Source organism: Panulirus ornatus, chromosome 56 (genome assembly GCF_036320965.1).
Source record: "Panulirus ornatus isolate Po-2019 chromosome 56, ASM3632096v1, whole genome shotgun sequence".
Taxonomy (NCBI): domain Eukaryota; kingdom Metazoa; phylum Arthropoda; class Malacostraca; order Decapoda; family Palinuridae; genus Panulirus; species Panulirus ornatus.
This window is the reverse complement of record NC_092279.1, coordinates 9,673,536-9,697,092: the sequence shown is the minus strand read 5'-3', so window position 1 is coordinate 9,697,092 and position 23,557 is coordinate 9,673,536. Positions and strand designations below refer to the sequence as shown.

The 23,557-nt window shown below is 42.3% G+C and overlaps 1 protein-coding gene across 1 annotated transcript in view; it reads left to right on the top strand.

The window, feature by feature from the left end:
• The window catches only part of LOC139765869 (dual oxidase 2-like), a 188,292-nt gene that overhangs the window by 28,045 nt on the left and 136,690 nt on the right, over positions 1 to 23,557 (top strand). The window contains exons 3-5 of the mRNA XM_071693732.1: positions 10,125 to 10,225; positions 19,801 to 19,959; positions 20,747 to 20,931. Coding sequence (XP_071549833.1) covers positions 10,125 to 10,225; positions 19,801 to 19,959; positions 20,747 to 20,931 — 445 coding nt within the window. The remainder of the gene's footprint in view (positions 1 to 10,124; positions 10,226 to 19,800; positions 19,960 to 20,746; positions 20,932 to 23,557) is intronic.

Below are 23,557 nucleotides of genomic sequence, written 5' to 3'. Positions count from 1 at the left end.
TTTCTTGTTTTCGCGCATTAACTATTTCCTTCCATAACATCTTATTCTCTCTAAAGTTTACTGATACTTGCTCAGCCCAATTCTCGTTTGCCCTCTTTTTCAATCCCTGCACCTTCCTCTTGACTTCCTGCCACTTTCTCTTATACATCCCCAAATCATTCGCACTCCTTCCTTGTAAGTACCGCCCAAACGCCTATCTTTTTCTCTTTCACTAGTAACTTTACTTCTACACCCACCACTCACTGCCCTTTCTAATTTGTAATTCTTCATCCCAACTCTCATTACCCTTTCTAATCTACTCGTCTCCCACCTTTCGCATGCCACATGCATCTATTGCATATGCTAGCACTTCTTCCCTAAATACCTCCCAATGTACACCCACTTCTCTTGCTTCATTTACCCTCACCTTTTGCCATTTTTCACCCAATCTGTCCAGGTATTTCTTCACAAAAGTCTCTTTTTCAAGCTTACTTACTCTCACCATTCTCTTGTCACCTACACTGTTTCCTCTTTTCCGAAAACACTCTCTTCACCCTCGCCTCCCGAAGATAGTGATCATACATCGCACCAGCTGCCCCTCTTAGCACTTTTACATCCAAAGTCTTTCTTTTACGCGCCTGTCAGTTGATATGCAATCCAATAATGCTAGCTGACCATCTCTCATACATACGTATACTTGTGTATGTCTGTCTTTTCAAACCAAGTATTTGCAATCACTAGTCCTTTTTCTGGACACAACTGCACAAGCTGGTCAACATTTCCATTCCTATCACTGAATATTCCATGCCCGTCAAGGGGGCCAAGTGAGGATTTTTCCTCTTAGGCTCAGTCCTCTGTTCTTTACGCTACTTCGCTAATGCGGGAAATGACGAATATGTATGAAAAAGAACTTGTGATTAGGAATACCTGTTTTAGATAGAGGGATGTACTTAAGTATACGTGGAATAGGAAGGACGGTATGTGGGCTTAGTTGGATTCTGTATTAACTGAAAGGCGTGCAAAAGTGAGAATTGAATGTGACTGTCCTGAGTGGGGCAGCTAGTAGGGTATTTGACCTATACCTGGTGGAGGCAAGGGAGAAGATTTGTAGAGGTTTTCATTAAAGAGGAAATATGGGTGAAAAGAAGACGAAGAAAATAAGTGAGTGTAGAAAAGAAGCTTGTTTAAAAGAATACTAAGAAAGACTGAGTGTAGAATAACAAAGAATAGAGCAAATGAGGCAAGGGGAGCGAGTGAGGATTGGGAGGCGTTTAAGGAGGCAGTGCTATTATATGCAACAGAAGTGTGTGTTATGCGAATGGTGCGAAATGTGCTAGTGAGAAAGGGTAATGAATGTTGGAATGACAAAGTTAACTTGCTAGCGAAAGAGAAAAGAGTGGTGTATTGGCGTTACATACAGGGAGGAGTGCGAGTAAGTAGGAAATGTACAGAAAAAAGCGGTAGGTCAGGAGGAAGGTGAGTAAGAGAGATGGAAAGAGCGAGCATCAGAAATATTCAGGGAAAATGAAATGTTTTGGAAGGAGGTTAGTAATGTGAGAAAAACAAGAGAAAGAGTAGGAACATAGGTGAAGGGGCAAATGGGAAAGTGGTAACTGGCAGAGATGAGGTGAATAAGAAATTGAGTGGATATTTTGAGGGATTGTTGAATGTATTTGATGACAGGTTGATAGGTGTAAGTGTTTGAATCGGGGAAGTATGCGAAGTGAGAGGGTCATGGCTAGTGGTTTGGTAAAGAGAGAAGAGGTGGTGAGTTGCCTAAGATGAAATGAGGCAAGGCGGCTGGTGTTGATGGTATAGCAGATGAATTTCTTAAAAAAGGAGGTAACTGAGTTGTTGATTGTTAGTTTGGATATTCACTGTGTATGCGGATCATGGAGAGATGCCTGAAGATTGGCGAAATCCCTGTCTAGTGCCATTGTTTAAAGGCAAGGGGTATAAGTTCGTTGAGCGAGTCGTATCTAGGAAAAGCACAGGGTGCACCTCGTCGCATGTGAGCGGTGGGCTACTAACCTGGGAACGTACTTCGTGATTGAGTATGGACAGCCTCACGTTCAGATTCCCGTGCATCCGGTTGTCTATATAGTTAGTCATATTATGAGGACGTGTGTAAACAGGTGATGTTCCCTTAACCGAACTTTTAACACCAGAGACCGAGCATAGCCGTCAGTCAGTATCATGTTGTGCGGCAAGACATACAAAGTACGAATTGTTTCGATTTTGAAAGAGCTAAATCATTCGTGCTTAGTCATAGGATGTGTTTTTACACGTGTAATGGATTTATTTCCACAAATATTCCCTTACACTTGTCAGTTAAGATGCTTTAGTTAGTATGTGTGTTAGGATGCATGACTTTACTTTTACCGCTCGTACTAGATTTACATGTTAAATGTTACTTGCTGAGTGATGAGCATGCTTATGAATGATTATGAACATGATAGCTAATGATGAACATGATGGTGAGTGATAACGAACATGTGGTGAGTGATAATGGACATTTGGTGAGTGATAGTGAACATGGTGAGTGATGAATATGATGGTGAGTGAAAATGATGAGTGATCATGAACATGATGGTGAGTATGATGACCATAATGAAGAGTGAGCGAACTTGATGGTGATGGTAAGCATGATGGTGAGGGAAAGTGAACATGATGGTGAAAAATATTGAATGTGATGGTAGGTGACAATGAACGCGATTGTGCTTTCTGTTTAACATGGAGGTGAGTGACAGAGATCATGATGGCGAGTGACTGAACGTGATGGCGGGAGACGTACTGCATTTTTAACGCGGAATTTCCAGTCATATTCAAGTCTTTTAGTGTAACTGGCTAACAGCCGACGTCAGTTACATAAATACTGAACTATGTAAAATATGTTTGCGTTGCCTGGCAGGCTCCTGCTGTGTTGGCAAACCGTTAAAGTGTTCAGACGTAAATCCCCAGAAGATGATAGGGTCATCCTGTCTATGAATTGTGTTGGTGTGAACACTTGTCTCTGGTGTGTGTGCTGTTAAGAGAGGGACTTTTACACTTGTAGGTGCCCATTGCTTCAACTTTCTCTCCTGCTGTAACTTTTTGATATATATTCATATTCATTTATTTATAATACTTTGTCGCTGTCTCCCGCGTTAGCGAGGTAGTGCAAGGAAATAGACGAAAGAATGGCCCAACCCACCCACATACACATGTATATACGTACACGCCCACACACGCACATATACATACCTATACATTTCAGTGTATACATACATATACATACACAGACAAATACATATATACACGTGTACATATTCATACTTGCTGCCCTCAGCCATTTCCGTCGCCACCCCGCCACACATGAAATGGCACCCCCCTGCCCCCGCACGCACTCGAGGTATCGCTATGAAAGGACAACGAAGGCCACATTTGTTCACACTCAGTCTCTCGCTGTTATGTGTAATGCACCGAAACCACAGATCCCTTTCCACATCTAGGCCGCACAAAACTTTTTATGGTTTACCCCAGACACTTCACATGCCCTGGTTCAATCCACTGACAGCACGTCGACCCCGGTGTACCACATCATTCCAATTCACTCTATTCCTTGCACGCATTTCACCCTTCTGCATGTTCAGGCCCCGATCGGGGAGAAAGATACTTTCCACGTATTTCCTGCGTGTCGTAGAAGGCGACCAAAAGGGGAGGGAGCGGGGGCTAGAAATCCTCCCCTCTCGATTTTGATTTTCCAAAAGAAGGAACAGAGAAGGGGGCCAATTGAGGATATTCCCTCAAAGGCTCAGTCCTCTGTTCTTAACGCTACCTCGCTAACGCGGGAAATTGTGAATGGTATGAAATATATATATATATATATATATATATATATATATATATATATATATATATATATATATATATATATATATTTATATTTATATATATATATATATATATATATATATATATATATATATATATATATAGGTAGTAAAAGCTTTGCGGAAGATGAAAGCCGGCAAGGCAGCAGGTTTGGATGGTATTGCAGTGGAATTTATTAAAAAGGGGGTGACTGTATTGTTGACTGGTTGATAAGGTTATTTAATGTATGTATGACTCATGGTGAGGTGCCTGAGGATTGGCGGAATGCGTGCATAGTGCCATTGTACAAAGGCAAAGGGGATAAGAGTGAGTGCTCAAATTACAGAGGTCTAAGTCTGTTGAGTATTCTTGGTAAATTATATGGGAGGGTATTGATTGAGAGGGTGAAGGCATGTACAGAGCATCAGATTGGGGAAGAGCAGTGTGGTTTCAGAAGTGGTAGAGGATGTGTGGATCAGATGTTTGCTTTGAAGAATGTATGTGAGAAATACTTAGAAAAGCAAATGGATTTGTATATAGCATTTATGGATCTGGAGAAGGCATATGATAGAGTTGATAGAGATGCTCTGTGGAAGGTATTAAGAATATATGGTGTGGGAGGAAAGTTGTTAGAAGCAGTGAAAAGTTTTTATCGAGGATGTAAGGCATGTGTACGTGTAGGAAGAGAGGAAAGTGATTGGTTCTCAGTGAATGTAGGTTTGCGGCAGGGGTGTGTGATGTCTCCATGGTTGTTTAATCTATTTATGGATGGGGTTGTTAGGGAGGTGAATGCAAGAGTTTTGGAAAGAGGGGCAAGTATGAAGTCTGTTGTGGATGAGAGAGCTTGGGAAGTGAGTCAGTTGTTGTTCGCTGATGATACAACGCTGGTGGCTGATTCATGTGAGAAACTGCAGAAGCTGGTGACTGAGGTTGGTAAAGTGTGTGAAAGAAGAAAGTTAAGAGTAAATGTGAATAAGAGCAAGGTTATTAGGTACAGTAGGGTTGAGGGTCAAGTCAATTGAGAGGTAAGTTTGAATGGAGAAAAACTGGAGGAAGTAAAGTGTTTTAGATATCTGGGAGTGGATCTGGCAGCGGATGGAACCATGGAAGCGGAAGTGAATCATAGGGTGGGGGAGGGGGCGAAAATCCTGGGAGCCTTGAAGAATGTGTGGAAGTCGAGAACATTATCTCGGAAAGCAAGAATGGGTATGGTTGAAGGAATTGTGGTTCCAACAATGTTGTATGGTTGCGAGGCGTGGGCTATGGATAGAGTTGTGCGCAAGAGGGTGGATGTGCTGGAAATGAGATGTTTGAGGACAATGTGTGGTGTGAGGTGGTTTGATCGAGTAAGTAATGTAAGGGTAAGAGAGATGAGTGGAAATAAAAAGAGCGTGGTTGAGAGAGCAGAAGAGGGTGTTTTGAAATGGTTTGGGCACATGGAGAGAATGAGTGAGGAAAGATTGTCCAAGAGGATATATGTGTCGGGGGTGGAGGGAATGAGGAGAAGTGGGGGACCAAATTGGAGGTGGAAAGATGGAGTGAAAAAGATTTTGTGTGATCGGGGCCTGAACATGCAGGAGGGTGAAAGGAGGGCAAGGAATAGAGTGAATTGGATCGATGTGGTATACCGGGGTCGACGTGCTGTCAGTGGATTGAATCAGGGCATGTGAAGCGTCTGGGGTAAACCATGGAAAGTTGTGTGGGGCCTGGATGTGGAAAGGGAGCTGTGGTTTCGGGCATTATTACGTGGCAGCTAGAGACTGAGTGTGAACGAATGGGGCCTTTGTTGTCTTTTCCTAGTGCTACCTCGCACACATGAGGGGGGGGAGAGGCATTACATGTGTGGCGAGGTGGCGATGGGAGTGAATGGGGGCAGACAGTGTGAATTGTGTGCATGGGTATATATGTATGTGTCTGTGTATGTATATATATATATATGTACATTGAGATGTATAGGTATGTATATTTGCGTGTGTGGACGTGTGTGTGTATACATTGTGTATGGGGGTGGGTTGGGCCATTTCTTTCGTCTGTTTCCTTGCGCTACCTCGCAAACGCGGGAGACAGCGACAAAGCAAAATAAATAAATATATATTTTTTTTTTTTTTTTTTATACCTCGTCGCTGTCTCCCGCGTTTGCGAGGTAGCGCAAGGAAACAGACGAAAGAAATGGCCCAACCCCCCCCATACACATGTACATACACACGTCCACACACGCAAATATACATACCTACACAGCTTTCCATGGTTTACCCCGGACGCTTCACATGCCCTGATTCAATCCACTGACAGCACGTCAACCCCTGTATACCACATCGCTCCAATTCACTCTATTCCTTGCCCTCCTTTCACCCTCCTGCATGTTCAGGCCCCGATCACACAAAATCCTTTTCACTCCATCTTTCCACCTCCAATTTGGTCTCCCTCTTCTCCTCGTTCCCTCCACCTCCGACACATATATCCTCTTGGTCAATCTTTCCTCACTCATTCTCTCCATGTGCCCAAACCATTTCAAAACACCCTCTTCTGCTCTCTCAACCACGCTCTTTTTATTTCCACTCATCTCTCTTACCCTTACATTACTTACTCGATCAAACCACCTCACACCACACATTGTCCTCAAACATCTCATTTCCAGCACATCCATCCTCCTGCGAACAACTCTATCCATAGCCCACGCCTCGCAACCATACAACATTGTTGGAACCACTATTCCTTCAAACATACCCATTTTTGCTTTCCGGGATAATGTTCTCGACTTCCACATATTTTTCAAGGCTCCCAAAATTTTCGCCCCCTCCCCCACCCTATGATCCACTTCCGCTTCCATGGTTCCATCCGCTGCCAGATCCACTCCCAGATATCTAAAACACTTCACTTCCTCCAGTTTTTCTCCATTCAAACTCACCTCCCAATTGACTTGACCCTCAACCCTACTGTACCTAATAACCTTGCTCTTATTCACATTTACTCTTAACTTTCTTCTTCCACACACTTTACCAAACTCCGTCACCAGCTTCTGCAGTTTCTCACATGAATCCGCCACCAGCGCTGTATCATCAGCGAACAACAACTGACTCACTTCCCAAGCTCTCTCATCCCCAACAGACTTCATACTTGCCCCTCTTTCCAAGACTCTTGCATTTACCTCCCTAACAACCCCATCCATAAACAAATTAAACAACCATGGAGACATCACACACCCCTGCCGCAAACCTACATTCACTGAGAACCAATCACTTTCCTCTCTTCCTACACGTACACATGCCTTACATCCTCGATAAAAACTTTTCACTGCTTCTAACAACTTGCCTCCCACACCATATATTCTTAATACCTTCCACAGAGCATCTCTATCAACTCTATCATATGCCTTCTCCAGATCCATAAATGCTACATACAAATCCATTTGCTTTTCTAAGTATTTCTCACATGCATTCTTCAAAGCAAACACCTGATCCACACATCCTCTACCACTTCTGAAACCACACTGCTCTTCCCCAATCTGATGCTCTGTACATGCCTTCACCCTCTCAATCAATACCCTCCCATATAATTTACCAGGAATACTCAACAAACTTATACCTCTGTAATTTGAGCACTCACTCTTATCCCCTTTGCCTTTGTACAATGGCACTATGCACGCATTCCGCCAATCCTCAGGCACCTCACCATGAGTCATACATACATTAAATAACCTTACCAACCAGTCAACAATACAGTCACCCCCTTTTTTTTATAAATTCCACTGCAATACCATCCAAACCTGCTGCCTTGCCGGCTTTCATCTTCCGCAAAGCTTTTACTACCTCTTCTCTGTTTACCAAATCATTTTCCCTAACCCTCTCACTTTGCACACCACCTCGACCCAAACACCCTATATCTGCCACTCTGTCATCAGACACATTCAACAAGCCTTCAAAATACTCATTCCATCTCCTTCTCACATCACCACTACTTGTTATCACCTCCCCATTTACGCCCTTCACTGAAGTTCCCATTTGCTCCCTTTTCTTACACACCCTATTTACCTCCTTCCAGAACATCTTTTTATTCTCCCTAAAATTTAATGATAGTCTCTCACCCCAACTCTCATTTGCCCTTTTTTTCACCTCTTGCGTTTTTCTCTTGACCTCCTGTCTCTTTCTTTTATACTTCTCCCACTCAATTGCATTTTTTCCCTGCAAAAATCGTCCAAATGCCTCTCTCTTCTCTTTCACTAATACTCTTACTTCTTCATCCCACCACTCACTACCCTTTCTAAACAGCCCACCTCCCACTCTTCTCATGCCACAAGCATCTTTTGCGCAATCCATCACTGATTCCCTAAACACATCCCATTCCTCCCCCACTCCCCTTACTTCCATTGTTCTCACCTTTTTCCATTCTGTACACAGTCTCTCCTGATACTTCCTCACACAGGTCTCCTTCCCAAGCTCACTTACTCTCACCACCTCTTCACCCCAACATTCACTCTTCTTTTCTGAAAACCCATACTAATCTTCACCTTAGCCTCCACAAGATAATGATCAGACATCCCTCCAGTTGCACCTCTCAGCACATTGACATCCAAAAGTCTCTCTTTCGCACGCCTGTCAATTAACACGTAATTCAATAACGCTCTCTGGCCAACTCTCCTACTTACATAAGTATACTTATGTATATCTCGCTTTTTAAACCAGGTATTCCCAATCATCAGTCCTTTTTCAGCACATAAATCTACAAGCTCTTCACCATTTCCATTTACAACACTGAACACCCCATGCATACCAATTATTCCCTCAACTGCCACATTACTCACCTTTGCATTCAAATCACCCATCACTATAACCCGGTCTCGTGCATCAAAACCGCTAACACACTCATTCAGCTGCTCCCAAAACACTTGCCTCTCATGATCTTTCTTCTCATGCCCAGGTGCATATGCACCAATAATCACCCACCTCTCTCCATCAACTTTCAATTTTACCCATATTAATCGAGAATTTACTTTCTTACATTCTATCACATACTCCCACAACTCCTGTTTCAGGAGTATTGCTACTCCTTCCCTTGCTCTTGTCCTCTCACTAACCCCTGACTTCACTCCCCAGACATTTCCAAACCACTCTTCCCCTTTACCCTTGAGCTTCGTTTCACTCAGAGCCAAAACATCCAGGTTCCTTTCCTCAAACATACTACCTATCTCTCCTTTTTTCACATCTTGGTTACATCCACACACATTTAGGCACCCCACTCTGAGCCTTCGAGGAGGATGAGCACTCCCCGCGTGACTCCTTCTTCTGTTTCCCATTTTAGAAAGTTAATACAAGGAGGGGAGGATTTCCGGCCCCCCGCTCCCGTCCCCTCTAGTCGCTTTCTACGACACGCGAGGAATACGTGGGAAGTATTCTTTCACCCCTATCCCCAGGGATAATATACATATATATACACACACACACACACACACACACACACACACACATACGCACATACACACACACACACACATACATATATATACATATGAAAAATGTAAGAAACAATTTAGAAAACAAACTTTTAGCTTGAAATGAATGAAAAAATGAACGTCACATAATGGTTCAACCTCTGGCTATGGAAAAGGAAATGTACAATTTATTCACACAAACGTCAATAGCAGTTCTCATCAATTTCACCACTGAATCAATAAGCTTCAATGTCTAAGCTACATTTTTCTCCAACTTCACTATTTTCTTGTCAAAACACCATGCATGAAAACTATCACTCCAGTAACACAACTATAAACATTTACTTCCCCTTTAAAAGGTTCTGTGGAAGTCTGTCTCGATACACTGAGGCGACGCGACGCTGACACAATCACTGTCACAATATCACTTATATATATATATATATATATATATATATATATATATATATATATATATATATATATATATATATATATATATATATTTATTTATTAGATTTGTCTGAATCTTTGAATTTCTGTAATTTCTCTTTACTTGGTGGCTTTTGGGTGTGTGTCAGATGCCTCCAGATATTGATTTGAATTCACTGAATGATGTTTAGGGTAGGCTGGTAAAGCTGAAGCCTCACCCGGCTACCCGCAGTTACACACACACACACACACACACACACATACACACAAAGGAATCTCTTAATAACTTCTACAAACAATCTGTCCGCTTCACAGCAACAGTGTTGTCGTATCAGGCTTTGATATGTCACCCACCACTGTCTTTTGGTCTAACCTTAGCGGTGGTAATGATTTCACTAACACTTCACATAATGACATTCTCTCCCTGAAACAGCTGTGCTCGTGTTGTTGATGACGGCAGCATAGATCATGTGGAATACGAAGGCTATGATGGTTGGTACAACAACTTCAACAGACCGAGCCAGGGAGCTATCGGTAAGCTGTGGGTAGCTAGCCATACTATTTCCATCCTCCGTTGGTATGACTTCACTGCACGGTAAGGTTTGTCGTATACTGACGTCAAGCTGGTGAAAATCTACCTGTCTCATTTGTGGTGAACTCAAGATACAGTAGACTTTGAGGTGTGCATCTGGGCAAATGTTTAGGATATTGTCATACGATGTGTTGTGTGGTCCACAGTATAGGAATAGATAGATAATGTTACTGGAAGAAAGCTGTTTATTGTTGTTGGGTCGCAAGCTGGCAACATTGGATATTGTTAGAAATGTTGATATTGTGATCAAGAGACAGAGGGAACAAAGGATGACAGAGGTGACAGGAGAGGACATGGAGGAGAAGACGGAACGGATCGGATAGAAGACAGGTCAGGGAACAAAGGACTGAGTGAAAATTGTTTTAATTAGAGAAACAAAAATGTCTGTATTTATGATGTTTCTTGTCGAGTTCGATCTGCAAACATCTAAGGAGCCAAAATTTATATCTGTTTTTTTTCAAATGTTTTTCATCCGAGATAGCTATGAGTAGGGCATGCTTTTGCCCGGTTGTCTTGATCGCAAGCTACTGGGCGTTTCAGTGACAGCCAGTGATATATATTGTGTTAGTTACTTTCTTATGTACATTAATCATTGTGTAAGTATACGATTGATTTATGCAGATTTCTGGAAGAGAAGTAAACTAATATTTGTTTTGCCGTTTGACGGAAAGTAATGTTGTCTAAGAACTATAGGAAATACAGAGGTAACTGTACATTACGTAAATTCACCTATAGGAACCCACATATATAAGCAGTCATTGTCTTATTGATTTGGATTCTGTCTGTGGTATTATGACCGAATCTGATTAATCTAAAGCTACAGTACCTTGCGACTTTGTGCCCTTTACTATATAACATCCCTCACAGTGTGACCTTTACCATATGACCTCCCCAATAATATGACCTCCACCATTTGATTTCCACTGTCATGTAACTTCTACCATATGACCTTCATTTGGCGTTTACACTGTGACCTACTCTACCATTCGATCTTCACTATCCACTATCTTGTGACCTCCTCTACTGTATAACCTTTACCATGTGATCTCTAGCATGTGGCCTCCTATAGCATTTGATTTCTGCAGCCATGTGACATTGTCTACCGTATGATATCTATCATGTAACCATCTGTACCATGTGACCTTCCTTACACTGTGCCTGTCTCAGATATGTGACTCCTGTACTGCTTGGCATCAGCCATGTGACTACCATATGGCATCCTTTATCATGTGGCCTCCTCCATCATTTGACGTCCTATAGCCTTTGACTCAATTTCCATGTGATCTCCCTGGAATTTGACCTCTACCATGTGACCTCTGCCATGTGACCTCCATCTTTTGAGCTGTTCTACCAGATGACTCTTTTACCATGTGACCTCATTAACCATGTAACCTTGAATTGTGACTCCTCTTTCATGTGACGGCTTGCATTATATGACCTCCGTTGCAATGTGAATAATCATGTGACTTATTATCTCATATGACCACCGCTACCTGCGAGCACATATATCATGTATCCAGTTTTACTACGTGTCCACTCATAAAACATTTTATACTTTCGCTAAAGTGTGACCACTTATATGACTACCTCTACTACCACTGCTGTATGGCCATCTCTGCTACAACTGCTGTATGGCCACCTCTACTACCACTATTTTTTGATCATTAATACCACCACCTCTACTACTACCACTATTTGATCACTTATATGACCACCTCTACTACCACTGCTGTATGGCAACCTCTGTTACCACTATTTTTTGATCATTAATACTACCACTTCTACTACTACCACTATTTGATCACTTGCATGACCACCTCTACTACCACTGATGTGTGGCCACCTCTTCCACCGCCACAATTTAATTACTTATATGACCACCTCTCTACCACCACCTTTGCGTACCTCTGTGGTACACGCATGGACCCTCTTGAGGTCGCTACCGTTTTGGTTCATATCCTCTGCGTGGCTCTTGCCCAGTGCTCAACCCAGGTGTTCTTCCGCCTCTCGAGGCTGGTCGATGAATGAGTACCTAGCTTATATATATATATATATATATATATATATATATATATATATATATATATATATATATATATATATATACTAACTTCCAATAGCCAGGATCGAACTCGAGACTCCTGCTTAGGATGTGGGAGCAGTACGGCTAGGCTATGATCACCCTCGATCAAAGAGGTGATCATAGCCTAGAAGTGCTCCCTCCTCCTACGCAGGGGTCACGGGTTCGGTCCTGGCTGTTAGAGGCTTGTGTGTTATATGGTATTGCGCGTTCGTATGCACTGTTTACGTGTGTGTGTGTGTGTGTGTGTGTGTGTGTGTGTGTGTGTGTGTGTGTGTGTGTGTGTGTGTTCATTCTTCTCGAAGGCTCAGATTGGGATGTCTAAATGTGTGTAGATGTAACCAAGATGAGAAAAAAGGGTGGATAGGTAGTATGTTTGAGGAAAGGAACATGGATTTTTGGCTCTGAGTGAAACGAAGCTCAAGGGTAAAGATTTGCAGAGGTTTTCAGAAAAGAAGAGAGAATGTTGGGGTGAAGAGAGTGGCGAGAGTAAGTGAGCTTTGGAAGGAGACTTGTGTGAGGGAGTTCCAGGAGAGACTGAGTGCAGAATGGAAAAAGGTGAGAGCAAAGGACGTAAGGGAAGTGGGTGAGGAATGGGATGAATTTAGGGAAGCAGTGATGGCTTGCGCAAAAGATGCTTGTGGCATAAGGAACGTGGGAGGTGGGCAGATTAGAAAGGATAGTGAGTGGTGGGATGAAGAAGTAAGGTTATTTGTGAAAGAGAAGAGAGAGGCATTTGGACGATTTTTGCAGGGAAATAGTGCAAATGACTGAGAGATGTATAAAAGTAAAGAGGCAAGAGGTCAAGAGAAATGTGCAAGAGGTGAAAAAGAGGGGAAATGAGAGTTGGGGTGAGAGAGTATCATTAAATTATACGAAGAATGAAAAGATGTTTTGGAAGGAGGTAAATAAAGTGCATAACATAAGAGAATACATGGGAACATCGGTGAAGGGGACTTATGGGGAGTTAATAACAAGTAGTGTGATGTGAGAAGGAGATGGAGTGAGTATTTTGAAGGTTAGTTAAATGTGTTAGATGATAGAGTAGCAGATATAGGGTGTTTTGTTCGAGGTGGTGTGTGAAGTGAGAGGGTCAAGGAGAATGGTTTGGCAAACAGGGAAGAGGTAGTGAAAGATTTGCGGAAGATGAAATGGGGCAAGGCGGCGGTTTTGGATGGTATTGCAGTGGAATTTAGTAAAAAAGGGGATGACTGTGTTGTTGACTGGTTGGTGAGGATATTCAATGTATGTATTGCTCATGGTGAGGTGCCTGAGGATTGGCGGAATGCATGCATAGTGCAATTGTACAAAGGCAAAGGGGATAAAGGTAAGTGTTCAAATTACAGAGGTATAAGTTTGTTGAGTATTCCTGGGAAATTATATGGGAGGGTATTGATCGAGAGGGTGAAGGCATGTACAGAGCATCAGACTGGGGAAGAGCAGTTTGGTTTCAGAAGTGGTAGAGGATGTGTGGATGAGGTGTTTGCTTTGAAGAATGTATGTGAGAAATACTTAGAAAAACAAATGAATTTGTGTGTAGCATTTATGGATCTGGAGAAGGCATATGACAGAATTGATAGAGATGCTCTGTGGAAGGTATTAAGAATATATCGTGTGGGAGACAAGCTGATAGAAGCAGTGAAAAGTTTTTATCGAGGATGTAAGGCATGTGTACGTGTAGGAAGAGAGGAAAGTGATTGATTCCCAGTGAATTTTGGTTTGCGGCAGGGGTGCGTGATGTCTCCATGGTTGTTTAATTTGTTTATAGATGGGGTTGTTAGGGAGGTGAATGCAAGAGTTTTTGAGAGAGGGACAAGTATGCAGTCTGTTGTGGATGAGAGGGCTTCGGATGAGTTAGTTGTTGTTCGCTAACGATACAACGCTGGTGGCTGATTCGAGTGAGAAACTGCTGAAGCTGGTGACTGAGTTTGGTAAAGTGTGTGAAAGAAGAACGCTGAGAGTAAATGTCAATAAGAGCAAGGGTATAAAGTACAATAGGGTTGATGGACAAGTCAATTGGGAGGTAAGTTTGAATGGAGAAAAACTGGAGGAAGTGAAGTGTTTTAGATATCCGGGAGTGGATTTGGCAACGGATGGAACCATGGAAGCGAAAGTGAATCACAGGGTAGGGGAAGGGGTGAAGGTTCTGGGAACGTTGAAGAATGTGTGGAAGGCGAGAACATTATCTCGGAGAGCAAAAATGGTATGTTTGGAGTAATAGTGGTTCCAAGAATGTTATATGGTTGCGAGGCGTGGGCTATAGATAGGGTTTGCGAAGGAGGGTGAATGTGTTGGAAATGAGATGTTTGAGGACAATATGCGGTGTGAGATGGTTTGATCGCGTAAGTAATGAAAGGGTAAGAGAGATGTGTGGTAATGAAAAGAGTGTGGTTGAGAAAGATGAAGAGGGTGTATTGAAATGGTTTGGTCGCATGGAGAGAATGAGTGAGGAAAGATTGACAAAGAGGATATATGTGTCAGAGGTGGAGGGAACGAGGAGAAGTGGGAGACCAAATTGGGGATGGAAAGATGGAGTGAAAAAGATATTGAGTGATCGGGGCCTGAACATGAAGGAGGGTGTGATGCATGCAAGGAATAGAGCGGATTGGAACGATGTGGTATACCAGGGTCGACGTGCTGTCGATTCCTTGCACGCCTTTAACCCTCCTGCATGTTCAGGTCCCGATCGCTCAAAACCTTTTTCACTCCATCCTTTCACCTCCAATTTGGTCTCCCACTTCTCGTTCCCTTCACCTCTGACACATATATCCTCTTTGTCAATCTTTCCTCACTCATTCTCTCCATGTGACCAAACCATTTCAAAACACCCTCTTCTGCTCTCTCAACCATACTCTTTTTATTACCACACATTTCTCTTACCCTTTCATTACTTACTCGATCAAACCACCTCACACCGCATATTGTCCTCAGACATCTCATTTCCAGCACATCCACCCTCCTCTACACAACCCTATCTATAGCCCACCCCTCGCAACCATATAACATTCTTGGAACCACTATTCCTTCAAACACACCCATTTTTTGCTCTCCAAGATAACGTTCTCGACTTCCACACATTCTTCAACGCTCCTAGAACTTTTGCCCTCTTCCCCACCCTATGATTCACTTTCGCTTCCATGATTCCACCCGCTGCCAAATCTACTCCCAGATATCTAAAACACAACTTCTTCCAGCTTCTCACCAGTCAAACTTACCTCCCAATTGACTTATCCCTCAACCCTACTGTACCTAATAACCTTGCTCTTATTCACCTTTACTCTCAGCTTTCTTCTTTCACACACTTTACCAAACTCAGTCACCAGCTTCTGCAGTTTGTCACCCGAATCAGCCACCAGTACTGTATCATCAGCGGAGAACAACTGACTCACTTTCCAAGCTCTCTCATCCACAACAGATTGCATACTTGCCCCTCTTTCCAAAACTCTTGCATTCACCTCCCTAACAAGCCCATGCATGAACAAATTAAACAACCATGGAATCATCACGCACCCCTACCGCAAACCAAAATTCACTGAGAGCCAATCACTTTCCTCTCTTCCTACACGTACACATGCCTTACATCCTCGATAAAAACTTTTCACTGCTTCTAACAACTTGCCTCCCACACCATATATATATATATATATATATATATATATATATATATATATATATATATATATATATATATATATATATATATATATATATATATAAATGTTGGAAAGGATCACAATTTTGCGCGTGATCAAGATATTCCTATGAGTCCACGGGGAAAATGAAACACGAAAAGTTCCCAAGTGCACTTTCGTGTAATAATCACATCATCAGGGGAGACACAAGAGAGAAATATAACAGTCAATTGATATACATCGAAGAGAGGAAGCTAGGACGCCATTTGGTAAACATTTACCAAATGGCGTCCTAGCTTCGTCTCTTCGATGTATATCAACTGACTGTTATATTTCTCTCTTGTGTTTCCCCTGATGATGTGATTATTACACGAAAGTGCACTTGGGAACTTTTCGTGTTTCATTTTCCCCGTGGACTCATAGGAATATATATATATATATATATATATATATATATATATATATATATATATATATATATATATATATACATTATGTGTACGTGTAGGAAGAGAGGAAAGTGATTGGTTCTCAGTGAATGTAGGTTTGCGGCAGGGGTGTGTGATGTCTCCATGGTTGTTTAATTTGTTTATGCATGGGATTGTTAGTTAGGTGAATGCAAGAGTTTTGGAAAGAGGGGCAAGTATGCAATCTGTTTTGGATGAGAGATCTTGGGAAGTGAGTCAGTTGTTGTTCGCAGATGATACAGCGCTGGTGGCTGATTCATGTGAGAAACTGCAGAAGCTGGTGAATGAGTTTGGTAAAGTGTGTGAAAGAAGAAAGTTGAGAGTAAATGTGAATAAGAGCAAGGTTATTAGGTACAGTAGGGTTGAGGGTCAAGTCAATTGGGAGGTAAGTTTGAATGGAGAAAAACTGGAGGAAGTGAAGTGGTTTAGATATATGGGAATGGATTTGGCAGCGGATGGAACCATGGAAGCGGAAGTGAATCATAGGTTGGGGGAGGAGGCGAAAATTCTAGGAGCGTTGAAGAATGTGTGGAAGTCGAAAGCATTGTCTCGGAAAGCAAAAATGGGTATGTTTGAAGGAATAGTGGTTCCAACAATTTTATATGGTTGCGAGGCGTGGGCTATGGATAAAGTAGTGCGGAGAAGGTTGGATGTGTTGGAAATGAGATGTTTGAGGACAATATGTGGTGTGAGGTGGTTTGATCGAGTAAGTAATAATAGGGTAAGAGAGATGTGTGGAAATAAAAAGAGCGTGGTTGAGAGAGCAGAAGAGGGTGTTTTGAAATGGTTTTGTCACATGGAGAGAATGAGTGAGGAAAGATTGACAAAGAGGATATATGTGTCAGAGGTGGAGGGAACGATTAGAAGTGGGAGACCAAATTGGAGGTGGAAAGATGGAGTGAAAAAGATTTTGAGTGATCGGGGCCTGAACATGCAGGAGGGTGAAAGGCGTGCAAGGAATAGAGTGAATTGGAACGATGTGGTATACCGGGGTCGACGTGCTGTCAATGGATTGAACCAAGGCATGTGAAGCGTCTGGGGTAAACCATGGAAAGTTTTGTGGGGCCTGGATGTGGAAAGGGAGCTGTGGTTTCGGTGCATTATTACATGACAGCTAGAGACTGAGTGTGAACGAATGTGGCCTTTGTTGTCTTTTCCTATATATATATATATATATATATATATATATATATATATATATATATATATATATATATATATATAGCAAATGGATTTGTATGTAGCATTTATGGATCTGGAGAAGGCATATGATAGAGTTGATAGAGATGCTCTGTGGAAGGTATTAAGAATATATGGTGTGGGAGGAAAGTTGTTAGAAGCAGTGAAAAGTTTTTATCGAGGATGTAAGGCATGTGTACGTGTAGGAAGAGAGGAAAGTGATTGGTTCTCAGTGAATGTAGGTTTGCGGCAGGGGTGTGTGATGTCTCCATGGTTGTTTAATTTGTTTATGGATGGGGTTGTTAGGGAGGTAAATGCAAGAGTTTTGGAAAGAGGGGCAAGTATGAAGTCTGTTGGGGATGAGAGAGCTTGGGAAGTGAGTCAGTTGTTGTTCGCTGATGATACAGCGAATGGGTATGTTTGAAGGAATAGTGGTTCCAACAATTTTATATGGTTGCGAGGCGTGGGCTATGGATAAAGTAGTGCGCAGGAGGATGGATGTGCTGGAAATGAGATGTTTGAGGACAATGTGTGGTGTGAGGTGGTTTGATCGAGTGAGTAACGTAAGGGTAAGAGAGATGTGTGGAAATAAAAAGAGCGTGGGTGAGAGAGCAGAAGAGGGTGTTTTGAAGTGGTTTGGGCACATGGAGAGGATGAGTGAGGAAAGATTGACCAAGAAAATATATGTGTCGGAGGTGGAGGGAACAAGAAGAGGGAGACCAAATTGGAGGTGGAAAGATGGAGTGAAAAAGATTTTGTGTGATCGGGGCCTGAACATGCAGGAGGGTGAAAGGAGGGCAAGGAATAGAGTGAATTGGAGCGATGTGGTATACCGGGGTTGACCTGCTGTCAGTGGATTGAAGCAGGGCATGTGAAGCGTCTGGGGTAAACCATGGAAAGCTGTGTTGGTATGTATATTTGCGTGTGTGGACGTATGTATATACATGTGTATGTGGGGGGGGGGGGGGTTGGGCCATTTCTTTCGTCTGTTTCCTTGCGCTACCTCGCAAACGCGGGAGACAGCGACAAAGTATAATAAAAAAAAAAATAATATATATATATATATATATATATATATATATGTTTGGTATTGATCATTGTATATGATATGATTTCTCCAGATCCGTAAATGCTACGTACAAAACTTCCCATCTCTTATAGTATTTCTCACACATTTTGATACACACCCTTTATTACTTCTGTAATTTCTTTATTCTTCCCCAGTCTGATGCTTTGTACATGCCATCTCTCTCAATCACCTTTCTGCCATATAACTTACCATGTAAACTTAGCAAACTTACATATATGTGGTTCGAACATTCGACTTTATAAAGTGGCATTATACATGCATTCGACCAATCTTTAGTGACCTCACCATGATTCATTAACTGAAAATCGTAAGTATTTAGTCAACAACAGTTATCCCTTTTCTTAAGAAATTCAACTGCAATACCAACCACTTCAGCCACCTTGTCACATATCTTGCTAGCTGCACTGTGTGAATGACCACAGTATAAAAATGGCTTCAGTGTCTGACTGGCTAGAGTGTGTGATTGGTTACGGTGTATGACCAGCTACACTATCTGACTGGCTAGACTCTGTGACTACCTACAGTGTGTGAATTACTACTTTGTATGACTGGATGCACTGTCTGTCTGGCTACCCTGTTTGGCTGCTTACAGTGTGACATGAATGGCTGTCTGTGTGACTGGACTGGCCTCAGTGTGAGAATGTCTATTTAGTCTGACTTGCAAAAGTGAACTACTGGCTACTCTGTGTGACCGATTATAGTTTGTGAATGGCTGCATAATGTAACTGGCTATACAGTGTAACTGGCTGCACTGTGTGAATGTTCACAGCGTGACATGAATGGCTGCACTGCGTGACTGGATGCAGTGTTTGACTGGCTACACTGTGTGAATGGCTGCAATGTCTGACTAGCTAAAGTATGTTACTTATAATGTGTGACTTGTTAGACTTTGTGATTGGCTACAGTGTGTGAATTGCTCCTCTGTGTGACTGACTAGACTGTGTTACTAAGTACACTGTGTGACGCTACACTGTGCGACTGGATATACATTGTGACTGGCCACACAGTTTGACTGTTTACACTGTATGAACTACCCATAGGCAGGCATTAGATAAGAGTTTCTCGCCAGATACGCCCCTGTTGCGCCTGTTGCCCCCGGCCTACAGTGATGGTGTATACCAACCTACCAACATCACAGTCAACCCCCTCACCATCAGTGAACAGCTCATGAACGGCTCCAACGGTCAGCTCTCCAAGGCCGGCATAACGGCCTTCCTTGTTTACTATGGTAAGTTTTGGTCCGACAGACTGTGGTTGATGAAACCTGTTGAGTGTGATGCCTTGAAATGGTTAGTACTTTACATGGAATGAAAATATTTTTGACGCTTTGTACAAAATTACTTGGTATGATGCTGATTAAGAAAGAGAACTGTTTGAGTGACACTTGGAGTTGTAGTGTAGTGACTGGACATGTCAAGTACAAAATCTAAACTTTGCTTACGATAGATTTGCCTGTAGTTTTCAGTGACAACTCCAGAATCTTGGTGATAACCCTTTCAGTATGATAAGTTAACCTCTTATGATTAGTATCAAGTTTAGAATCATAATATCAACTCTTAAATATGATAACCTTGACAACATTGATGGCAGACCCAACGTCGCCAGCCATCGTACTGAAAGGTTGGGATTGATATTTTCAAGTGATATTTTGATTGGTTGGGGTCGATAGAATTATTGAAGAGCAAAACTTGAAAGACTGATTGTTTATAGAAGCAAGATGACAACCGTGACTGACGGGCCACGTGAGGCAGGATTGCTGACATCGCTGTTTGACAAACCATGATGGCGTGGTAAGTTGACGTCAGTGTGTCAGGTCAGAAGAATTTGTATGGCTGACATTAATGTGTTGAACAGACAAGGACGGTAAGATTTGCTGACTGTGTGGCTAACAGGGCAGTGAGTTGAAATGAGTTGATGAGAGTGTGGCTGACAGGCGAATAATGTATGGTAGAATGAAAGCAGTTTGAGTGATGAAGCAGTAAGGTGTATAAGACTGACACTAGTGTGGTTGACAGGCCAGCAGGTGGTGGAGGAAATCATGGATGCCCAAAGGCCAGGCTGCCCACCAGAGTACTTCAACATCAAGATCGACTCCGGACACGAGTATCAGAGGATGTCGCCCTTCCTCAAGGAGCTTCCCCTACTACGCACACGTCACGATATGACAACTGGCTTTTCTCCAAATAATCCTCGGCAACAAGTAAGAACAACAACAGGAATGAGAAAGATGTTACATTGTAGAAATGTGAAATTAAGGTTTCTTTAACATGAACAGCAAAGGGTTTGGGATGACCAGGTTCCAAACATGTAGTATTGACGGATGTGGCCGGCTAGCCTTCTTGGGGCGCCGGAGGTCTGTGGTTGGGTTTAGTAAATCGGAGTTGCTACATTGTGAAGCTGATAGCTTTTGTTTCAGTATGAGTTGCTTAGATCAGTGGCTGTGATACAGCTAAGAGGTCATTAAGATAGAACGCGCAAATTAACGGGTAAGTCAAATTGGGAAGAAATGTATTTTGCTTGAGGGAATGTTTCTTGACTGTTAGCAACTTTTTAAAGGCAGTTTTGATTTTAAGTTAATGGCGTCGTTAATATGTTAAGTAACAGTGTACTTATTAGATAGTTATTGATATTATGGTTAGTGTTGTTATTATGGTAAGTGTAGGTGGTTCAGGGATGTCATGACGGTTGATGTGGATACGCACCAGTCAGGGTCGAGACACTTGTTTATATGTACGTAGTTGCGAGCAACGTGTTCCTATAGAGCTACACGTAATCATGTAAAGATAAGGTGTATCAAAGGAAGGACAACACTGTAGTCTTCCACATTAAGATACTTCAACGTTGAAAAATTTTATAGTGTGATTGTTCCACATCCTCATAACTCTGCCAAAAGGTGAAAGGAAGTCGTAGATGTATAAGTTTTAGTATCTGTTTTATGCTACCTAGCTATCTGCAGTGCTGGTTTAACATTTTTCATATGATTAATGATGTAAGGCCAGTGCCTTATCGCAGCTATGATTGATGGAATATTTATTCACTGTGTGTTGCCAGCTTTATAGGGAATAGAATGGTACAGAGTTCAGTTGCGCTCACCAGATATAGAAAGGTCAACTGCAAATGTAAACGGTCATTATATCCTCGAGCATACTTGAAAGTCCTGCTTCTTCCAACCATGAGAAGCATATTCCACGGTCTCGATATGATGATATACATTCGAGGTACACTCCACACAGTTTATAAGACTAGAACATTTATTTCAGTACATGGATGACACTGGCCAACAACAGTTTTCATCACACATGGCTATGATGTACATCGTGTAGTTTTGGACGCTGATTTCGAAAATGCAATCCGTTCTCTTGTATCACGTCTTCTTTTCATCCGAGATTTGGCACTGCCGAAGATATAGCTAAACTTTTAGCATCTCGTCTAAAAGCACTGTCTGCTTAAGAATAACTTATTTCAGGAAAAGGAGTCAGACTCTTACCTCTCATTTTTCCGTGCATGGGCTGCTCTGTTTTTCAACAATATTGATACATTATTCCACTGCTTTTCCCGAGATCATGATCCCTATCAATGGCGCTTGTTCATCGACTCATCTAAGAGAAGTCTGAAAGCGGTGCTGCTCCACAAAGGGAACGAGAAGCCCTCCGTCCCTGTAGGGCATCAGTCCACTTGAAGGAATGTTATGGGAACATGCAGGCACTACTAGATGCCATAAAATACAAAACTACAACTGGAAAATATGTGGAGACTTGAAAGTGATCGGTATGCTGATGGGAATGCAGTGGATGTGGATTCACGAAATACTGCTGTTTTTTATGCCTCTGGGATAGCCGAGCAACTTCCAGGCATTATATGGAGTCGGACTAGCCTCATCGATGATCGCATAAACCAGGAATTTCGAGTGTCCTGGATAAGCCTCTGGTTGATTCACAATATGTTCCTCTTCTCCTGCTTCACTTAAAGCTTGGTCTCATGAAGCAATTTGGGAGACTTGAAAGGATTCAAGTATGTGGTGGAAAAATTTCCGAAGATCACTGAGGCCAAGTTGAAAGGGGGAATCTTCGTCGGTCCGAAGATAAAGGAACTCCTGGAAGACCACAATTTCAGCGTCAAATCTTGACGTGGAGCTGGAGGCTTGGAACACTTTCGGATGGCTTTGCGAACATTTCTTGGGAAACATAAGATCTCCGGATTTTGAAGGCGGCGTGAAAGGGCTTTTGAAATCCTATGCTACTATGGGATGTAGGATGTCGCTCAAGGTGCATTTCCTCCATTCACATCTGGATGTTTTGCGGAGAACCTTTGAGCAGCGTCTGACGAACAATGAGAGCGCTTCCATCAGGACATCAACGCGATGGAACATCGATACCAGGGTTTCTGGAATGAAGGAATGCTTACAGATTACTGCTGGATGTTGTACAGGGACGAACCTGAGTCAGAACACCAAAGTAGGTCCAAAGCGCAGCGCTTTTAGCTTATGAATATCGCCATAGAAATCTAAAAGCTCCACGTTTTTGGCTTTTCCTTCTGGATAGTATTTTCTTTGTATACCTGCCACCTTCGCCTTTGCATCATGTAGTTGAACTGAAAATGTATCCGTAGAAAGAGAATGAGACGTGTTTTACTGAAACGGACTAATCAATTATTCGTAATCTGCATCGGAAATAGGTCCAGAAAAGTTACGCTGCATCCTTGATGAGAAAATAAAGTTCAGTTTTGTTGACTAGTGTATTCTATAGATGAAATATTTCTTAAGCTTGGAAGCAAGTAGGTTTCCAAGGATACATACCCCTCTCTGGGCCTGTATTCCAAGGTCCTCC